General features: G+C 39.6%; 1 protein-coding gene across 1 annotated transcript in view; it reads right to left on the reverse strand.

Moving 5' to 3' along the window:
• The window catches only part of kcnd3 (potassium voltage-gated channel, Shal-related subfamily, member 3), a 136,777-nt gene extending 121,136 nt beyond the window's left edge, over positions 1 to 15,641 (reverse strand). Inside the window, exon 1 of the mRNA XM_037684469.1 lies at positions 14,467 to 15,641. Within this exon, the coding sequence (XP_037540397.1) occupies positions 14,467 to 15,569 (1,103 nt within the window). The 5' untranslated portion in view covers positions 15,570 to 15,641. The remainder of the gene's footprint in view (positions 1 to 14,466) is intronic.
• Positions 15,642 to 20,615: the final 4,974 nt, after the last annotated feature.

The raw sequence follows: 20,615 nt of genomic DNA on the forward strand, positions 1-20,615 counted from the left end.
GGGGGGGGGGGGGGGGGGGGGGTGGGGGGGGGGGGGCTTTGTATTTGTTTCCTTTTAAGGCACATTTGTCCAATAAATACTGCATTATGAGGACCGACTGCTGCCAACTGACCCAAAGCCTGGGCCCCAGCAGAAGAAGTGCCATTGGTGGGGTTAGGTTTACACTAAGGTGTGAATTGAGGATGGGTTAGGTATGTACTGGTAACTGTTACATTTAGGATAAGGGTCAGGGCTAGGCAATAGAAAATTAATGGAAGTCATTGTAAAGTCCACATAAAGATAGAAATACAAACTTGTGCATCTCTGTGTTTGTGCATGTGTGCATTTTTGTTTCAGGTAACCTTGTAGGGACCAAATTTACAAAGAAATCATGCATTGTGGGAACCAACTGCTCTTTAAGGGGACCAAAGCCAGGTCCCCATAAGGAGAAGTCTCATTGGGGGGTTAGGGGTTCGGTTTAGGACCAATGTGTGAATTGCAGATGGGTTAGGGTTAGGCATGTACTAGTGATGGTTAGGTTTAGGGTAGGCTATAGAAAATGAATGGAAGTCAATGCAAAGTCCCCAAAAAGTATGTTTACAAGAATGTGCGTATGCGTGTGTGTGTGTGTGTGCGCGCGAGTGAGTGAGTGAGTGAGTGAGTGAGTGAGTGAGTGAGTGAAAGAGAAAGAAAGCGAAAGACAAAGTGAGAGAGAGGGAAGAATACAAATTAAAGCAGAATATACACAAGCTTTCCGTGGACTGTCAGGCACTGCAATGAAAAACAACAAACAAAGATCTTGAGAATTTCGACAGAACGTAACTTTATAGGTGGAGAGAAAGCCTCGGAGAAACGAAGCAGATTAAATGTGTGTAGTCGAAAGAAGAAAAAAGACAAACAAGTCATTAGAATTATGCGCAATAATGTTTTTATGATTTACAGCCCTCATTATTATCCTTACAAATCGGTACACATGATACCTAAACATAATTCAAACAAAGACATCAGGATACAAATAGTCTTGAATGTTATGAAACACTTAAAATAATTGCAGATTAGATTATTAACAAAAAGCTAATAGATTTGTTCATGCTATGGCATAATTTATCCATTAACAAATATGTACTCTATATAATGATTACTACTGAGCTAAGACTGAATGTTATACTGTATTTTTTTTTTCTTACAAACATTGGTCAATAACTGATATTTCCCAAACATCTGTATGTTGAGGTTGTGTCTTATCAGCCAAGCTTTTGCAGAAAAACACAATTAATTTACTCACTCTGCACTTGTTCAGTTGTCCTTCATGGATAACAGTGAAGTGCATTCTTCTTGAATTCAGTATCAAGGTTATGAAGCATCTCCTCTTAAGAGCTTAAATGATTATCTTACAGTGCTTCAAGTGTGGCATTTATTTAAACTGAAAACGAGAGAAGCACATCAAAAACTGGATGGGTTTCTGAGCTCTCAGGTTTGAGCAAGTTATTGATGTGGTGTTGGTTCAATGTTAATAAGATTGAAACATGATGCTGATTGTCTCATCTGAAATGAAGCCAGTGAAGGTCTTACAAAGACTTCTTATTGAGCACCAGTGGACTACAGTCCTGTTACCACACTGTAGTTGATGGGTTCCCCACCAGAGGTTTGGAAATTAAATAATATTACCACTAGTCAACCTTTGAAGAGCTTACTGAAATCTGCTAATGGTTTTAGTCCATTACTATACTTTCATGCTCTTCCCAATGTTTAGTGTTGTCAGATGGCACATATAGCTGGATTAATCCCTCAGCATGAGTAATCCCACAAAGACATCTGGATGACAAAAGGTTGATTCGTAGCTCTGCGAAGGACACATCCTGCTTCCATGTACTGACGTAAGTATGACAACACACAGAGAAGTAAATCACAAAATTTCAACCATTAACCGAGGAGCTTGGTTATTATTTTCATCTGACCCAAATAAAATGTCATGACATGAAATCTGGTAAGATTATCTTCCGTGAAGCCTGACAGGGTGGAGAGGACAACCCACATAGGCACACAAACGCTAAAGCAAAGGGAAGAGCGACAGAGACAAGCATTAATCCCTGCAGATTTAGTGTAGCAGAACAATTGCTTTTGTCACCCTGGATAATAAGCACAGAGTAGAGTTTATGAATTATAGTCAGCTCAGAAACACACAAACACTAGGTGACTGAGAGCACGCAAGTGAGAACAAATGCTTACAAGTCAGTGAATGAGTAAGAACATAAAAATGGAACAATGATGTCAACCTGTTCAACTGCCTGTCTGCAAACCTAAGAAAATTACTCAGACTCATTCAGAAATGCTTTATTACATTCTCTACAGGTAATACATGAGAAGTGATTTATTTCCATAACTTGGCCTACATATACCAGGAAATATCACTCACATTCCTTTCAACCCCCATTACCCAAACAGTAATGAGCATGTTTGCCCAGTGGACACAAGCCTGTCTAAGCTATGACTGTTTACATTTTCTTATTTGCTCACAGCAAGCTAAAGCAAGGGCCACTCTTATAAAACAATGACAACAATGAGGTTTTACCAGGCACTGTTGCTACTGTCATCGTAAGTTAACCTTTATTTATGCAACAAACTCTCAGAAAGAGAGTTTTGCATTTCTACCACCTGTTTTAAACAATATCAAAAATAAGTGGAGGGGTAAATTACGGTAATGATGGTGCAGAGGTTAGAGAAGGCAAGCCTGTGCTCGGAAGGTTACCGAGTCAATCCCCCGGACTGACAACATCAAAATATGTGTGGGATAGGTGAAACACCCACACCTGCCTCCAACCTCATTTGCCCCACTATGGGCCCTTGAGCAAGGCCCCTAACCTCCACCACCTGCCCGGGCACCCTAGATGGCAGCTCCCTGCTCCACACAGAGGGCTGTGGTAGCTCGGTGGTTGCGTCAGGAAGGGCATCCGGCATATAAACGATTGCCAAGTCTTTGTGCGAGTTAGATAGCTGTGGTGACCCCTGAGGAAGGGCACAGCCCAAAGAAAAAATAAATAGAATATTTATTATTGTACTTGTCTCCAACTTACTCATAATCAGCACATTGTTTGTTCATTTCTATGTGACAGATACAATGTTTACCATGCTTATCATGTTGTGTAACAAGAAGTTAATTAAAACTCAAAGCAATGCACAGAAGAAGCTGGTGAAACGTGAAAATTTGCGTAAATCCATTTCATCGTCTTGGGATTAAAAATGGTAATTGGTAGTTATTTTGGTCTGGATTAAAGCCATGACCATCATGAGCTACACAGCTAAAAGTGTACCCCCTTGCGTCCCAAACAAAAGCTTAAAAATGGAAGAAAATGATTGCAACTCATTTCATGGCTTTCTGCGAACGGCAGTCATCAGCTGTCCAGAAAACACTGTGGAAAGTGATAATCACCAACTCATTTTGCTGCTCCTCGCTGAGAGCCTGCTGGTAATTGAAATGGACTGGGCACAAGTGTCGTAGGCTTGGAGGGATCATAGCTGAAGGCACTCAGCTGTGACAGAGGATAAAAGACAGACGGTCAGAAACTGTCTGACCAACAGTCCTCTTGCTTCAACACCTTGTGCATTTCTCCTTTTTTGAGATGCTCAAGGTGTTAGTCAAGATGAAGTTGGCCAGGACGCCATGTCCTAGGAACCTCAGTATGCGAGACACGCCAATGATGATAAGGTGTGGAAAACAAAGTGTATGATTCAACTAGCTTATGGAGAGACCCTCATGGTAAATTACCTTTCACAGCCACATTAGCCACAAACACCCCTCATCACCACCCTTTCATCTCCCTTTGGTTGACAGGTGGCCAGGTAAAAGCATTTTTTGTAAAAGCTTGAAAGGCTTGGCACTCGATATTGCTTTTCAAAAAGTGGGCGACCATCCAGATCTGTGCAAGAAAAGAGGGTAAAATATACATAAACAACTGAACTGAGAGACAAAGAGGATCTGGGAGAGCCAAAAGTAATCATTTCAGATTTTGGAAAGCTGATTGGGCTAAAGTTTTGACTTATGTGACCTAAAATTCAGACACACAAGCAGCATGTATTAACAATATGCACTATTGCATTCCTTCTTTTTTCTATCTGTCCTCATTTGTACTTCATGTAGGTCTACTGATTGAACACTGGTTTATTTTGAGGTTCTTAGACCCATTTCCAGTTACCTAAAAAATGGATCAACTTTTCACCGCTACTCAAATTAAGGACAAATACCAGGATATGGAATATCATGAATTAATTATTTTTAGGGTGCACTTTAAAACCAATTCAGTAATTGCCTCTGTATAATTTATAACCAAGCACTGGTAATCTTGTTAGCACTATAAAGAAACGACAGTGGATTTCACAGTCTGGAGTTAGGCTCATTTAAACTTTCTGATGAATGACAGCAATGACCTATGCATTCTGTTCTCAAGTTGTCTCAGGTCAGTTCCTTTCTTTATAGCATAACTGATTCAATGGAAAAAAAAAACAGCAAAATTAATAATATTCTAATTAGCCATAAGACTTCTTTGTGTTTAGCTTTTATTAAATGTCAGGGTGCATTTGGTGCCTCTTTTATATAGCCACCGGCTGGGCTACATGCTTCACGTCTTGTTTTACACTGCCAGTCTTGTTGAGACTCGAAAGCAGCATGCTCAAATGTTAAAGCTCCTTTCTGCCATCAAGATTATGAGATTATCATTTTGTCATCTAGGTGGTTTATACAGTTAAGCATTTGCAACTTGAGTAATTGGCCAGGAAAGAGAAAGAAGATAACCCAGATAAGAGTTAAGCAAAGTGGTTAATTCATTTCTCAGTCTGCTTTGGTGCATTGTCCCAAGATGAATAAAACAGACGAGCCAGAGTGCTGAGCAACAAGTAGAGATACTGTTTGTTACCATGTGTTAAAAAATCTCTCTTTTGTACCGCAGCACTGTAATAAAAAAATGTAAGAGTATAAGAATAAAGTTATTTGTTCCTGAGAAACAAATAAAAATACAATCAATAAATAAAAAAGGAACATATTTGGGGCAGCACGGTGGTGCAGTTGGTAGAGTTGCTGCCTGTCAGCAAGCAGGTTGCCCTGGTTCAAATCCCAGTCCAGGGGCCGTTCTGGGTGGAGTCTGCATGTTCTCTCCATGCTTGCGTGGGGTTTCTCTGGGTACTCCAGTTTCTTCCCACAGACTAAAAACATGCATGTTAGACTGATTGGTAACTCTAAATTATCCCTAGGTGTGAGTGAGAGAGTAGATGCTTGTTTATCTTGTTTGTCTCCATGTGTCCCTGTGATGGACTGGAGACCTGTCCAGGGTGTCCCCCACCTCTCGCACAGTGATGGCTGGACATGGGCACCAGTGACCCCCACAACCCAAAAAGGAAGAAGCGGGTAAAAAATAATGGATGGATGGATGGAACCTTTTTGTACCATATAATCAGCAGTTGGATGAAAAAACTTAAATATTTTTTAATACAGCTGGTGCTCTTGAAAGAAGACAAAATTCTACCTAAATTACGCCAGAGAAAGAAATAATATAAAATATGTGTTTAAACCTGTAAAGCCCTCAGTTGCCCTCAATTTGGTCTCCATCAGATTTTCACAATGTGGACTAAATCTTGTTTGCACTATATTGCACAACCCCATCTTGTGAAATAATAAATAACTAGAATCTTGAATAATTCAAGGGTAACAGGGGGTAATACTTTTTACTCTGATACAGCGACTCCATATTCATATCAGGTGGAATTTGAAGCTAATGATAATTGTCTTCTTATTGTTTAGACTTACATACTGTGAGAAGTGCCTGTTTTACTGCTGGATCTCTGAAGCACACTTCATAAACACTTTAACGTACAGCAAAAGGAAATTGTGTTTAAGATAAAGAAGCATAGCTTACAGGCATTTAAACTATTCTGGGTAATTTAAAAAGTTTTGATAGTTATCTGTTGGTTGATAAAAGTCACAGCTTGAAGTAATACTGGACTGAAAAATGTTCTGTATAACAAAGCATGTCAAAAATGCAAATGTTGCCCGCAGTATCTCCATGTATCATACCCAGGAAAAAAATAAGCCTTCAAAAACCTTTAATGATCACTATTTCCTTTTAAATGAATAATTAATTATTTCCTAAATTAATCTTGATTTAATTAAGGAAATAGACACCAGTTGGCGAGGGGAAGTTGATTTGATTCAGTGAGAGCAGAACAGAGAGAACTGCATGCTTTATAATATTCCTCTACAGAGATTCTAGAGAACCAGAAAGCTGTAACACCTTTGTCCATTTTTTTATGTTAGTTGAAAGTAACAAAGATATAAAAACATAAATCATTTCACACTCCAACCCCCTGTAGAGTGTGCACATTTTCCACTAATGTTCTCACGTCCATTAATCAAACTCTGAAAATCTCTTTGAGCACAAGCACACAACTTTTGACCTTAAAAATGAAACGGTTACAAACAGTGTACCGGTTTCATAAATCCAAGATATCAAGTCAGTGACATCACTTTAAGTCATATTCTCATCACCTGTCAATTTTTTAACAACCCTAAAAGCTGTCATATTCCTCTAACACAGGGGTGGTCAACATTGTTTTCCAGAAAGCCAAATCAAGTTATTTAAATCAACTGAAGGGTCGCATAGAGAAATAGTAAATAGATTTTCTTTAAGAAAATCTGGAACACTTATTTCAGGCTTTATGTTGTTGTAGTGAAGTTAGCATGCTTGATAAAAAATGTCTCCTCAATACTGTAAGAATATAATACGCATTCTTTGTAAACTGGCTCGAGACAATATGTTTGTTAGCTTAAATATGTGGGAAAAAAAAATCATATACAGTAGTCCCTCGTTTATCGCGGGTAGATCCATACCCTGAAGCCCCTCGATAAGTGAAAAACCGCAAATAGGAGTACAAGTAGTAGTTTATTTTTGGTTTTTATATATATATATATATATATATATATATATATATATATATATATGCGTTTTAAACCCTTCACATACTCTTGCAATATTCTAAACAATGTTTCTAAATTTTAAACGCTCTAAAAGAGCAGAATATCATGATTTCAGCTCCCTGCCTCCTCTGCTCTTTGCCATCTGCACGTGTTCTTGGCCACGCCCACTTATCAGCTCTGCATGCAGATCAGTTGATCAGCTGCAGCTGCAGCAGGAAGTTTATCCTGCTGCAGTAAGGACACAGCTTTTTCTGCAACTGTGGGCTAAACAAATGTGCAGCAAGTGCTAAATATTTGAAAATAATTCATTTTAAATAAAAATACCATGCCAATTGTGTGACTCTTCCATCAATCCGCCAATTGTGTGTCATGTCCAATCTTATTTTGAAAAACTGCGAAAGAGCGAGTCTGCGATAAACGAACCGCAAAGTAGCGAGGGACTACTGTACTTGTTTTTTTGGAGTCTTTAAGGTTCAATCTAGTTCTGGAAACACAACAACTTCCGGAAAATGTTTTTGGCACTTCTTAATCCAAAAGTTTTTGCTGTCGATAAAATGCAGGTTTTCGTTAATTTATTTAAAAGTTTTCTTTTCCATTAAGAACATTTAGGGCCAGATAGATTGTCCAAGGGCCACTTTGGCCCACGAGCCATATGTTGCCCACATCTGCTCTAGCAGAACCAAATCCATGCTTTCTTTGCACTGAGCATTGTTCTTCACAAGCTGCTACTTTCAAAATTGTTGTTCTACCTATTTAGTGGCAAAAACCTAATGAATGGCTTAAACAAGTACGATGCACTATCATAGTGATTGCATCATGTGTGGGGATACCGAATCCCCTCTGCAACACATTTACGACATGAATCCTCGGCACCAGAGGCAAAGATAATGAGTGAGAGGTCTGTTGTGGTTGTCAGGGAGACACAGAGCAGCCCATTGATCCTCAAGGCTTAGTGATCATAAAGTAGCTTGTTTCTGATAAGCATTTGAAATCGCATGCACGCACAGCCATGCTAATGAGTTACAACACAACAAAACACGCCAGCTCATATCTAGACTTCATCATCTGCAGCAACCTAATGAGTCCACAAAGATGGCAACATGCAAAGAAACCAGCTGATATGTCCTGTTAAAGCAAAATAGACCACAGCAACACCTGAAACAACTTCATATGCTTTTTCTTTTCTTGTTTTCTTCTTTTCTCTTTTCTGGAATAAATAATGTTTACTTTATCAAACTGCTGCTGTTGCTACAAGAAAACATATTCAATTTTGAACAGTAAAACTCGCTTAGTTTAGAAGATTTCTAATGAAACAATGAATCGCCGCAAAAAGTTAACTCGCATGAAAGATTTGGAAGAAGGACGGCTGGATGCCCTTCCTGATGCAACCAGGGCTCAAACCTGCAATCTCAGGTTTATAAGACTAGGGATGCACGACACACTTTTTTCACTTCCGATCCGATACCGATACATGTTGTTTATTATTGGTCAATACAGATCCAATACCAATGTGATACAGAATAATAATATTAATAATAATAATAATAATAATAATAATAATAATAATAGTAATAATAATAACTGTGCTGAATTAACAAAAATGGCCAAATCATGTCATCTGGACCCATTTCTGAAACAGGTCCAGATGACATGATTTAGCCATTTTTGTTGTCTACCTGGATGATTGAGCTTACAAACCCAGAGCTGAATTAACTTAAAAAATTTGTTGTATGTACTGAATTACAAATTTATTGAAAACTCTGCACCAGAACAGCACACTTAAACACACTGAGAACTTCACAAGCTTGGTCCAACATGTAAAAACAACTTTAATTTGTTCATTCAGTACGCTAGCACGTGACGTCACTCGGAGCACAAATCATAGAATTAGAGTGAATAGATCTGCCAAGTCATGGATCGGTCACATTGTCACCGATACCCTGTCCAAATATTTTTCAATATCAGTACCGATACCGATATCGGATCGGCGCATCTCTAAAGACCACAGCACTGATCACCAAGCAACTGCTGACCCCACTATAACAAAACAGAATGCTCTTTGTGCAAATATTTAAATAAATCATTCAGAGAAAATGTTAAAATGTTCTCTGTAATTTTACTGTTTCTGACTATTTTACCCTTCAGGTTCACCTGCCGTGCACGTGTCTTTTTGGCCTTTCATTGAACAGACTGTGCTCAAACTTGCTGGCCATAAATTTAGAGAGCTTCCATTTTCTGACCTTTATGATAAATGCAGTGGTATATAGTCCACAATTTTATTGTGCCATTTAACCTTGTTTCTGGAATAATGGGTGCAATGTGAGTTCGGTATCAGGCTGAAAGAAACTAGTGAAATGTGACAGGGATAGGAAGAGAACCGTTTGGTTCAAAGGACAGCCACTCTATCTGCCGAGCCACTGCCGCAAAGTGCAAAATCTACAGGTTCTTTGAAGACAGTCGTCTGGAAAAAAAAAGGAAATGAAGCCTGTGTATTGAGTTATGTGTGAATATTTGCCACGAGTTATTCAGTCTAAAGTATACTTTATATTCTGGTATATATTCTCAGTCATCCAAGATGATAAGTTGGACTGAACTGAAGGCAACTTACTTCGTTATTAACATTGAAGGAGTTTCGCCAACAATTTTTCTGTTTCAAATTCAGTGTGTTAGAAACACTGAATGAATGTCAGATTAATTCATCTCAGACACAAATCTCCAAGTCAAATGATTCCTATTGTGTGTGTTTACTCAGGTAGCCCCCTCACATAACATCTGGACACTGGATTGTCTTTTTAATTATTTTTTTTTTTTAACAAAATTCACCAAAAATGTAAAAATACGGACAATAAAATAACATGCATGTGTCAATCATAATCACATGTCAGCGTTTCGTGTCTGAAACCAGGTTGCAGTGATCTAAAAAGTCGCTGTATCCCCTAAAGCCAATAGAAGTACGCACATCTGTCATCCCATAAGTGCAGATGCAATTTGGGGGAAGAAGAAAAAAAATTGCCACACCACAGCTTGTTTGGCAGACAAGCTCTTAAGCAGCAATGACAAGGTATTTAACGTCTAAACAGATGAAGAGAAATTGCTCAATATCCTAAGGGGAGCATAATTCTGTGCAAGAGCACAAAAAGAAGGTGCGTCCTGATCCATAGGAGATAATTGGGTTCTGTTAGTCGATACACGCATACTTGCAGATTTGGTTTCTTAAAACATTAAACTGTTGTTTTGAGTTCTATCAAACAATGAAGTTAAAACTAACATCAGGTAAAAATACTTGATTACAGAGTACGTTTTCCACAAGTCCAAATGCTGGTCATAATTTATGCTGAAGTTTCTTTAGTATTTGGTGTACAAGCCAGAACATAACAAAGCAAGGACTACCAGCTACTATTTTTGATCCAGGACTCCATGTGGATCCAGTACTGTCTGTACCCAAGAAGCCTGTCTGCCTATTTTGGTCATCTTGAACCCCATCCACCAAAGACACCTAATAGTCAGTTTGATCCATTCTCCTTGTTACTCCATAATATACTGGGGGCTTTTAATACAACCAAAATAAAATGGTATACCCAAATGAGTCCAAATGAACATTAGATGACCTTGTTAGACATTGAAGTGGTTATCCTATTTTCTGAGATGGAAAATGGCTTACTTGGAAATTCCAATTTTCTATGTACCATAATGGGTGAGAATTTTAGGAAATATTCATGAGAACTGCAGGGATTTTCATGAGAAATCTGAACATTTTTAACGTCCGTCCGTCCGTTATCTGCTTATTCCGAAGTCAGGTCGTGGGGGCAGCAGCTTGAGCAGGGAAGCCCAGACATCTCTTTCCACAGCCACCTCCTCTTCCATGTCTTCTGGGAGGACTCCAAGGCGTTCCCAGGCCAACCGAGAGATAGTCTCTCCAGCATGTCCTGGGTCTTCCCTGGGGTCTCCTCCCAGTCGGACAAGCCCAAAGCACCTCCCTAGGGAGGCGTCCAGGGGGCATCCTTACCAGATGCCCGAACCACCTCAACTGACTCCTCTCGATGTGGAGGAGTAGTGGTTCTACTCCGAGTCTCTCCCGGATAACTGAACTTCTCACCCTATCTCTAAGGGGGAGTCCAGTTACAATGCGGCGGTACCGTCTGTATCCGCAATCTCATTCTTTCGGTCACTACCCAGAGCTCGTGACCATAGATGAAGGTAGGAACGTAAACCGACCGGTAAACAGAGAGTTTTGCCTCACAGCTCAGCTCTCTCTTCACCACATTGGACCGGTACAGAGTCTGCAATACTGCAGACACTGCACCAATCCATCTGTCAATCTCACACTCCATTTTTCCATCACTCGTGAACAAAACTATGAGATACTTGAACAATTTTAACATGCCTAGTTTAATGTGACAAGTGAAGCATCCTGGGAAACAGCATGTATGGTGGTGAGGGTACAAAATGAGACAATACGAGTTGTTTTCATAAACAAAACAAGTTTTTGAAGAGGTGCAGTCAACACAAATAGTAAATAAGGTTCAGGTTTTACTGGGAGCTCCCCCTGCTCATGGAACTAAATTTGTATGTTGATCATATAGCTGTTTGTTTTTAGAAAGATATTAAAGTAATTCTGAGCATGATATTTCCAAATTATGTGGAGGCTAAATGAACTGTTTCCAGTTACAACTGCTGAACAATTTAATAAATCATTTTTCAGAATATTAAATAAAAAAAAGTCATCTCGCATTTTGTGACTCAATGGAGATGACATGTTAGATTTGTAAGCAATCAGTGCACTGAGGCCAACTGCATAGTGGGAAGATATTAGACAAGATAATCCTCTAATTGGTACAAAAATACACTTTGTATTTGTAATGTGTTCATCAGAACCTAATGCTTGTATATAAATCATGCCATGATAATTAATTAATTAATTCCCTTGCTTGTTTTTCTCTGTGAAAACACAGAAGTTAATTGTGACATCTAAACAGACCAGGCCGTGTTTCTCTTCAAAACACACTCAAATAATATTCTACCTCTAGTTTTAAATGTAAAGTTAACCTATTTAAAAAAACAGTACATATATCAATCCCTAACATAGCTAAAATCAAATTGTTTAACAAACTAGAGAACAAAATCCCTCACAGGTCCTATTACTTGAATGACTTTGGTGTCACTAAAGCCTTGTTTTTATCTGCTCAAATGCCTCTTTTGCAGGATTTCAGATAAGCTTTTAGCCGTGTGCTCAGCATCCTAAGGATGGTGGTGGTGAATTGTTAACTCTACTAAGTGGTTGTTACGTCACTACCAGTTTCTCTTCTTTTCTGACGTATACAGTACACGGTGTACTGCATATATATATATATATATATATATATATATATATATATATATATATATATATATATAAACCTGGAATCTTATTGTTAACACAGAAGAAGGATTATGGATTCAAAGTGAGGATGGCTTTCCATCATATAAACAAAACAAAGCAGTGGCAGAAGGCCACGGACAGCGTGTACCAAGGAGCTGAGGAGGGACACATATCAGTGTGTCAACATGTTTATGTGCAATACTGAAACTTCAACAAACACATCTTATTTTTCAGAATATAAACGAAAACCTCATGTAAGAAAATTATACATGAGTGTGAATGACGTTTCCAAAAAAAAAGAAAGAAAGAAGACAAAAAAACTGAGCAGCACAAATATAGGCTCTAAACTCTTACACAAGAGAACAAAAAAAAAAAACTATAGAACCTGGATTCCATCTTATATACTAAAATGAGTATGCATGTTTCAACAGATGACACTTGTGTTACTTTCCCAATGATTCAAGAACATCTTTGAGAAAGCAAGTAGCAAAACTTTGTATATATTTTACGCTTGCGAGTTTCAAATCTTGCAATACCTCGAAAAACTCCCCATGTCACAAATTTTGCATGGAGGAATATACAAATCAACATTTTTGGTTATGAATGTGCATTGTGTGTGCGTGCGCACACGCATGTGTGTATATATATGTGTGTGTGTGTGTGTGTGTGTGTTATGGACGTGAACTGTAAGCAGAGACCAGAATGTCAAGAAAGTTTACATTAGTCAGCAGATGCAGTGGGCCACGTCATTAGTCACTCTGACACCCTCTTCTGGCCTCGGCTTTATTGATGAGAAGAAGCTCAACAGCGACCCTTCTCTTAGCTAACACACACATACAGACACACACAAACCCAGACTCTGATCTTCCTCTGTAAGCAACAGGAGCCTGATTTAGCATTTCAGGTGGGAAGTGACAGGTACGATGCTCAAGTACAGGCTAGGATGTGTAGCAACATACGCTCCAGCATGCCTTGAATACTAACAGCCAGAAGAGCAGAAAATTACCCATAGTTCAGTGGTTATTTGTTTAACACAATGGGTCCAGGAACAAATATCTGCACAACACCAGGTCTTCTGGGCAGGTTGTGAATGGCAGGGCATGATGATAGGGTGCCAAGTGTGTCACAGCAATGAGCTCAGAGCCGTTTATGGCCCCAATGACTCTGACATTTAGCAGGATGCTGCAATTTATCAGCTTCTCTGTCTGACTCACACACAAAACAGGGGGGCAGTCATCAAACAAATTACCATTAAGCCTAATAGTGCTGCGTCACATAACTGTTTGTGCGTGTGTGTGTATGGGAACACACAATGGCAAAAAAAGAGTTTGAAAAACAAACTTAATGCACCAAAATGCTCTAAACAGCTATACTGTACATCTTGATCACAGCCAATTTACGGCAGCCCAGGCTGCAGGTTAATCAGACATTAATGGCAACATGTAAAGCTTTTTAAAAACTATCAGCAAACAATAATTATCTCTGTCAGTAATCTAACGCAAATAATTGAATCTTGTGTGGAGCATTCTGATTATCTGCATCACAGAGGCTAACCTAAAAGCACTTCAAGGTCAGCAACTAGCAATTCACAAAGAGTGAGTTAAGTAGGAGGAGTGCTCTCTGCATGCAGAGTCCGTTTCAGTTGATTCTGAAAATGTGGCTCTGCTAACCACAGGGCACGTCAGAGAGGGAGGTAATGGTATAATCTGCTTCTACATTTCCTCTCTGTTTTGTTTCACTAATATGCTTTCAACTTTGCCTTTTTTATTCCACATTTGTCCATATTCCTCTTATCTGTGATGTTTGAAGGGTGAGCAGTGGCTCAGTCATTACTGCGAGAGAATATCTTGATGGCTGCTTTTCCCTGAAGAATACTGCCAGAAGAAAGAGAAAACACAGCGGGGCAGAGAAAAGTGCTTTTTCTCTATAGTTCTTTATCATTATGAGCAAAGTTAGCAGCAAATCTCTTGGAGAGGGCGGATCTAACTTCTGAGGCACTTGCAAGATTCCAAAAATCAGACATTTCAAGTTAAATCGCAATCAAACATTTACCCAGACAACTGCAAAGAGACATACACACTCTGTCATATGCGGGCATGTATTCAAACGCACTCAAACAGAGCAAGTGAAAACCAGATAAAAGCTGCGTCTGCTCGGCTCTTACCCAAGCGTTGTCATAGTAACGATGGTGTACCAGAAGGAAGCTGGGATGCTGGTGAATTTGCTGGAGCTTGAACCCTTCTCTGCGTAGAACATGACAGTAGCAAAGATAATTATGGCCATTGTAAGGGAGAAGAGCAGGAAGCCCAGCTCCGAGGCACAGCTCTTCAGCGTGTAGCCCAGGATGCGCAGGCCCTGCGAGTGCCGGGAGAACTTAAAGATTCGGAACACACGGAAGACACGAAGTGTCACAAAAGCCCCGCTCACGTCCTCGTTGTCCGTCATCACCAGGCCGATGTAGTAGGGTAGGATGGCCACCACATCAATTATACTCATAACAGATCTCATGAAGCGATAGCGGTTGGGCGCAGCATATAGACGCATTAGGTACTCCACGGTGAAGATCATCACGCAGGCTGTGTCCATGCAGAAAAAGGCCACAGTGTAGCGCTCTCCGCATGGCACCTCTTTCTGGTTGGGTGCTGAACCACAGGGCACCGTCTCTACTACATTGGTGATGACAGAGACAGCAATAAAGAAGCCAGTGACATAGTAGAAGACCAGGGCCATGGTGGATGTGTGAGGGTTCTCGAAGGCCCGCCACATGGTCTCTCTGAAGGTCATGTTGGGTAGCTTAGCATCTTTGTTGTCCTCCTGGTCATCCATGAGGCGCTCTGCATTCTCCCTCTTCCTGTCCTTGTACTCTTCATAGCAGCAGTCTCCAATGATCTCTGGGACAATACCAAAAAAAGCCAGCTCCTCTTCGTAAGAGGAGATGCACTCGTAGCGTGGATAGTGGAGCTTGCCTGTGCGGTAGAAGTTGAGCACACTGCGAAACACATCAGGATCACGATCAAAGAAGTACTCTTTGGTGTCTTCGTTGTAGAAGAACTCCTTCTCTGAGCTGCCGAGCAGCGTGTCTGGATAACGGTCCAGCGTGTTCCTCCAGGTCTGGAAGCGCCGTCCACTGACGTTAAGAATTATGAGCTCATCCTGTCTCTTGTTCTTTTCAGTGGGCGCAACTGGCATGGGCAAGTTGGCCACAGGCATCCAGCCGATGGCGGCTGCCCGCGCAAACGGAAGCCATGCCGCTACTCCCGCCGCCATGCTGTGTCCGGCTTGGGGCGCAGGGGGGAACAAGTCCAGCACCTTCACAACCAGCTTGACTTCAGCTCATTCACCATCTGAAGCAACGCAAACACAGAGAGTGACATCTGTTACGAGAAAACAGAGTTTGTGACACTTGAACGTAAAACATGTAGAATAAATAATGAGTACTAAAGTCATCCAGGGACTAGAAAAAGAAGAACAAAACATTTATTCTATAAATGTAATATAGACCTTAATGGCATTAAAAAGTGAAAAATTTACTTAAATTAGACCAATTCCCATCCTCTAAAACTAAGTTGTTTTAAAAACTGTAATTACAGAAACATGTTTCACGTCTAAAACTATAATTCAGTCCAAGTTATTTATCTCAGTTCACCTCTGAGGTGCTGCTTTCAACATAGCACCTTTATGGTGTCAACTATAAAGCAAATGTAGCAAAACTACAAAAACTGCATAGAATGCTTCTTTTATACTGGTTTAAAACTTTTATTTTATTTTTTTCTTGATGGTCTTCTTAAAAAGAAAACAGAAGACCTGTTGAGTCCCAAGTTTTAAAAAAATAAAATAATAAAATCTAATAAAAATAACAGTGCAGACAAGAACACATCTTTACAGAGTAAATTAAACAAATGAATGTAATGACTCTTGAATTTTAGTACATTAGCCCAATATTTGGATGACTTTAAATGAGCAGGCTGAAGATGGAGCAGGATAACAGCTGCTCATTATATCCGTGTCAAAGACTCACCGGGTAAAAAAATAAAACAACCTTCATCCAAAGATACACGAAGCTCTCCCAGAACTCTGTAGTTACAGCCCGGCGCGTCGGTTCTTCTTTCTGAAAGCGTGTCTGGAGCGAGGGAGAGAAAAAATCTTAACAAATGCCGGAAAAGAAGTTATTCAGCAAAAAACAGTGGAGGAGATTGGACGGAGCGGAAGTGAAGAGCAGCAAAGTACCGGCGACCGACGTACCACAGGTGGGTTATTTCACTTTCCATCATGCAAGAGGAGAGATGAGGAGCGGACTCCGCCGTGAGAACAGAATTACCTTGGCTTGTCCGGATGAGCGCTGAGGGGAGGAGGAGGAGGAGGAGGAGCGCTCTTCCTCTCTCTTCATCCCTCCCTCTCTCTGCGCAGGCTGGACTGTGAACTAAACAGCAGCTGCATCTGGATTGGAAACGATGCACCGACAAGAAAAATACAAATAGAGCACAAACTACTTTGCTTTTCTTATTTACTTGATTAATTTTGCTCAGCGACAATATTATCAGCAACAGCTGCGTTTACCCACGTGATCCATCCCAGCAGAATGCAGCAACAATAAAAAATAAAAATAAATAAAATAAAAATCAGGGATAGTTTTTAACATAATATAGCAAATAGAACTATAAATGTACACAAACAGCAGTAAAGCAACATGTTTTTTTTTTTTCAGGCTATTTGAAAAGTCTAAATCACGTTTTTTTTTTTCCCCTTAGAAGAGGAATATTAGAAAGTTTATAACCAAATGTTAAAAACAATTTAACGGTCCAGCTCAGATCATGTCAGTGTAGCCCAGTTTGAACTGTGCTATATAGTACAAACTAAAGTATTAACTAAGTTCATATATCATTTAAGTTTAAAAACAATGTCTAAGTGATAAAAGTGGACTAAATATGAATGAGTAAAAAAGTATTTTGCCATTTAAAAATGTATCATTTTAAAAACAGTTCATACTTGGTCAAGAAAATTTAGTTCAGGGAGTTGTCATTTTTACTATGTTCCTTGAAGGTCACACAAAAGTTTGCTGCACTTGGTGCCTCATGGCAGATGTACAACCTACTCTTTGAGTTGTGCTGTGTCAATCTTGTTCAGTTTTGTTTTGTATTGGATTAAGCATTTTATTTTTGCCCAATCAGATGGGAGTGGACGGGATTAATGGTACGCTGCATGAATCGTGGATCAGTGTGAAAACCAGACAAGGCAGAACACACGGTAACGCAGACATGGGACAATAGCAGAGAAAAGCTATACATTGCAGTGGTTAATGCAGAGATGCCAATTGTAATGGACTTTAAGAAGCATTGGAAAGGTAAATACTAGGGATGCACCGATCACTTTTATAAATTCCAATCCGATCCCGATACCTAGAACTGAGTATCGGCCGATACCGATCCAGTTCCGATATCATGATCATCATTTATTTTATATGAGGCTGTAATAATCTCCTCTCAAGTACAATTTGTACAAATATATGCATGCATGTCCAAAAAGGCAACTTGAGGTAAGTTTTATTAATGTTGGATAAGTTTTAAAGTTAGAATTAAATTCTGCTAACACAAAACATGCTTCTTTTTATTCCTAGCTTTAAAGTGGATATTAAAGTGATTAATTTAAGTGATTGTTTAAAGTTGTTCTATATTTTATAAGGGGCAGATATAAGATTTTTTTTCTTCTTTCTGCACTTTTTTCATTCAATGTTTTCTGTTTGATATATATATATTTTTTATTTTGTTTAATTAATTAATTTATTTATTTAATTTATTCATTTCATTGCATTAATTTAAATGAATGAATAAATGAATTAAATTAAATGTTAAATGGCTTCAAACATCTGCTAAGTTCATGGCATAAACCAACAGACATGTTCTTGTTTTTAGTATTTTACATCACTTTATAATGTAGCTGTTTATGTTTTTAATATATATAATTTTTAAATCATGTTTTTTATGATTGTCTACTGTTGTACTGAAAAATATCTCCTGGAGGGTAAACTATATCTTGGCTGCAAGTATCAAGCTGAGAAATCCTTAGTTTTCTACAACTGATAGTGGTTGGTCATTAATTATGATGAAGTTTAGCAACTTCTCTGTAAACATTTGAGCTCCGTGGTTTCAGCGATGTCTTCTTCTTGTTCAATCCGAAGCAGGCAGCCTGATTTGGGGCAGCCGCGCTCAGTCTGTCCCTCCTCGGAGATGGGCAGACTGAGTGGGGCAGATTGGACGTGGCTGGCATGGGTCGAGTCACCTCTTTCGGTTTGACCAAAGAGTAGTGCCCCGCTGAAGACACAGAGCTCGAATGTCAGAGTCAGAGAGTCAGAGTTTCTTTATTGTCATTCACACCTCATGTGGTACATGTGGTGGAGCGAAATTATGTACACAGGGTCCCAGTTACATCCAACAATAAAATGTATAAGAAAAACAGTAATAACATCTAAGATATGAACTAAGAAAAGCATCAACTAAATATACACTAAGCACTCATAACATAAAAACATTGAACATCAGCACAAACATGAACATGAGTCTGTGTGAGCAGATGAGCACGCATGAACACATCAACATTGAAACAGATCAGCAGCAACATGAAACAGATCAGCAGCAACATGATGTGATTTTTCCTCACTAACTGTGGTCTGTTTGTTAAGAAGTCTAGTACCCAGTTGCAAATTGAGGGGCTTAGTCCTAGTGTGGATAGTTTGTCCATCAGGGTTTGGGGGATCATGGTGTTGAAGGCAGATGTGAAGTCCACAAAGAGCATACGGACGTAAGAGTTTTCTGCTCCAGGTGGTTGAGCGCAGTGTGGCCCACAGAGGAGATGGCATCCTCTGTTGATCGGTTCTCACGGTATGCATACTGATGAGGGTCCTCGTTGATGTTGATGGTTGTTTTGATGTGAGTCATGACCAGTTTTTCGAAGCATTTAGTGACTATCGGGGTGAGGGCCACTGGTCGATAGTCATTCAGACCAGTCACTGTACAGTCCATCATAAAACTAACTTTAACGTCGTTTAATGTGGCGGTATGGCTCTGCAGACATTGCACGATGCTGTCTTGTTTTGTGTTTCTAGTGTAAAATACTTCCACACAGTGGACATGTTTAGATGAAAAGTTTGTTAGCTGTTAGCCACAGTGCTGCTAACTCAGTCCTCACGTTGTAGCTGGCTGCAAACTATGAAATGGATTTCCTGAATGTGAGGCAGGTCTTATTACTCTGGGTTCATGAGACACGCCGCCGTTCAGGAAATCCATTCCGTAGTTTGAAGCCAACATGCATCATGGATCGGAAATATCGGCAGGTGGATCGGAAAATCTGATACGTAAATTATGCTGGTATCGGATGCCGATACCAATACTGGATCGGATCTGCCCCATCCCTAGTATATACCTTTGTCTGTATGTTTTGTGCTGTTTCAGAATGATGCAGTTTGTAGATGAAAACCATGCTAAGCGCAACTAGTATTTTAGCATGCTAGTGTGATGTAGCAGCTCTGGTTATTGTATACTGAAATGTAAATCCTACCATTAGTGGCTGGTTAAATTCTTAATGGCTTCATATGAGAAGCCAAAGTATTTACTAAGGGATATACAGTATAGCACTGAGAGCTGTTAATGTGTACAGTGGACCAGGAGCTAAACTTTGGACCTGCTTGATGAGTAGAAGTTCCCCATTCAGCTGTCGGGTTTCCACCATTGAGATTGCTGCCGGGAAGGACCTCGGTATTTGTGTGACATCACCTGCTCAGTGCCATATTAAGGGATCTCCACAGCTACCTTTCCCAATCCAATCTCAAACTTTGAAGGATTTGTAAGTACACAGCTAAACCAATGCACATTATTTTATTTGCTCAGTGAGCAAACAAGCTGTTTGTTTTTAGCTCCCATACACCCAAGCATCGATTAAGGCCTGCAATGTGTTATTTTGGGGTTGACTTTTAAGTTTGAAAAGTTGTTGTTTTGTTTAATTTTATATGTGAAGCAAATTAAATTCTTAGTGGATCAAACAAGGTATAAATTCATAATTTCCTGCTAAGTGGAGGCACCACTATTAAATTAAATATAAACAGTAAGTTGTATCTCCTATAAGCTGTACAGCTATCTTTAAAATAACGTTCCCAAGGCCCCAACCAATGTACTACATTTCAATCTAACCTTTGTTAACTCATTAGCTACGTGGTACGGGCGCTACATCAGAAAATCCCAAGTGGCTGAAATGGGTTTCCTTTGTAGGGTGGTTGGGCACCAGACACTGCTCCTCTGTATCTAAAGATGACAGCTTAGAGCT

Source organism: Nematolebias whitei, chromosome 11 (assembly GCF_014905685.2).
Source record: "Nematolebias whitei isolate Nwh7 chromosome 11, NemWhi1, whole genome shotgun sequence".
Lineage (NCBI taxonomy): Eukaryota > Metazoa > Chordata > Actinopteri > Cyprinodontiformes > Rivulidae > Nematolebias > Nematolebias whitei.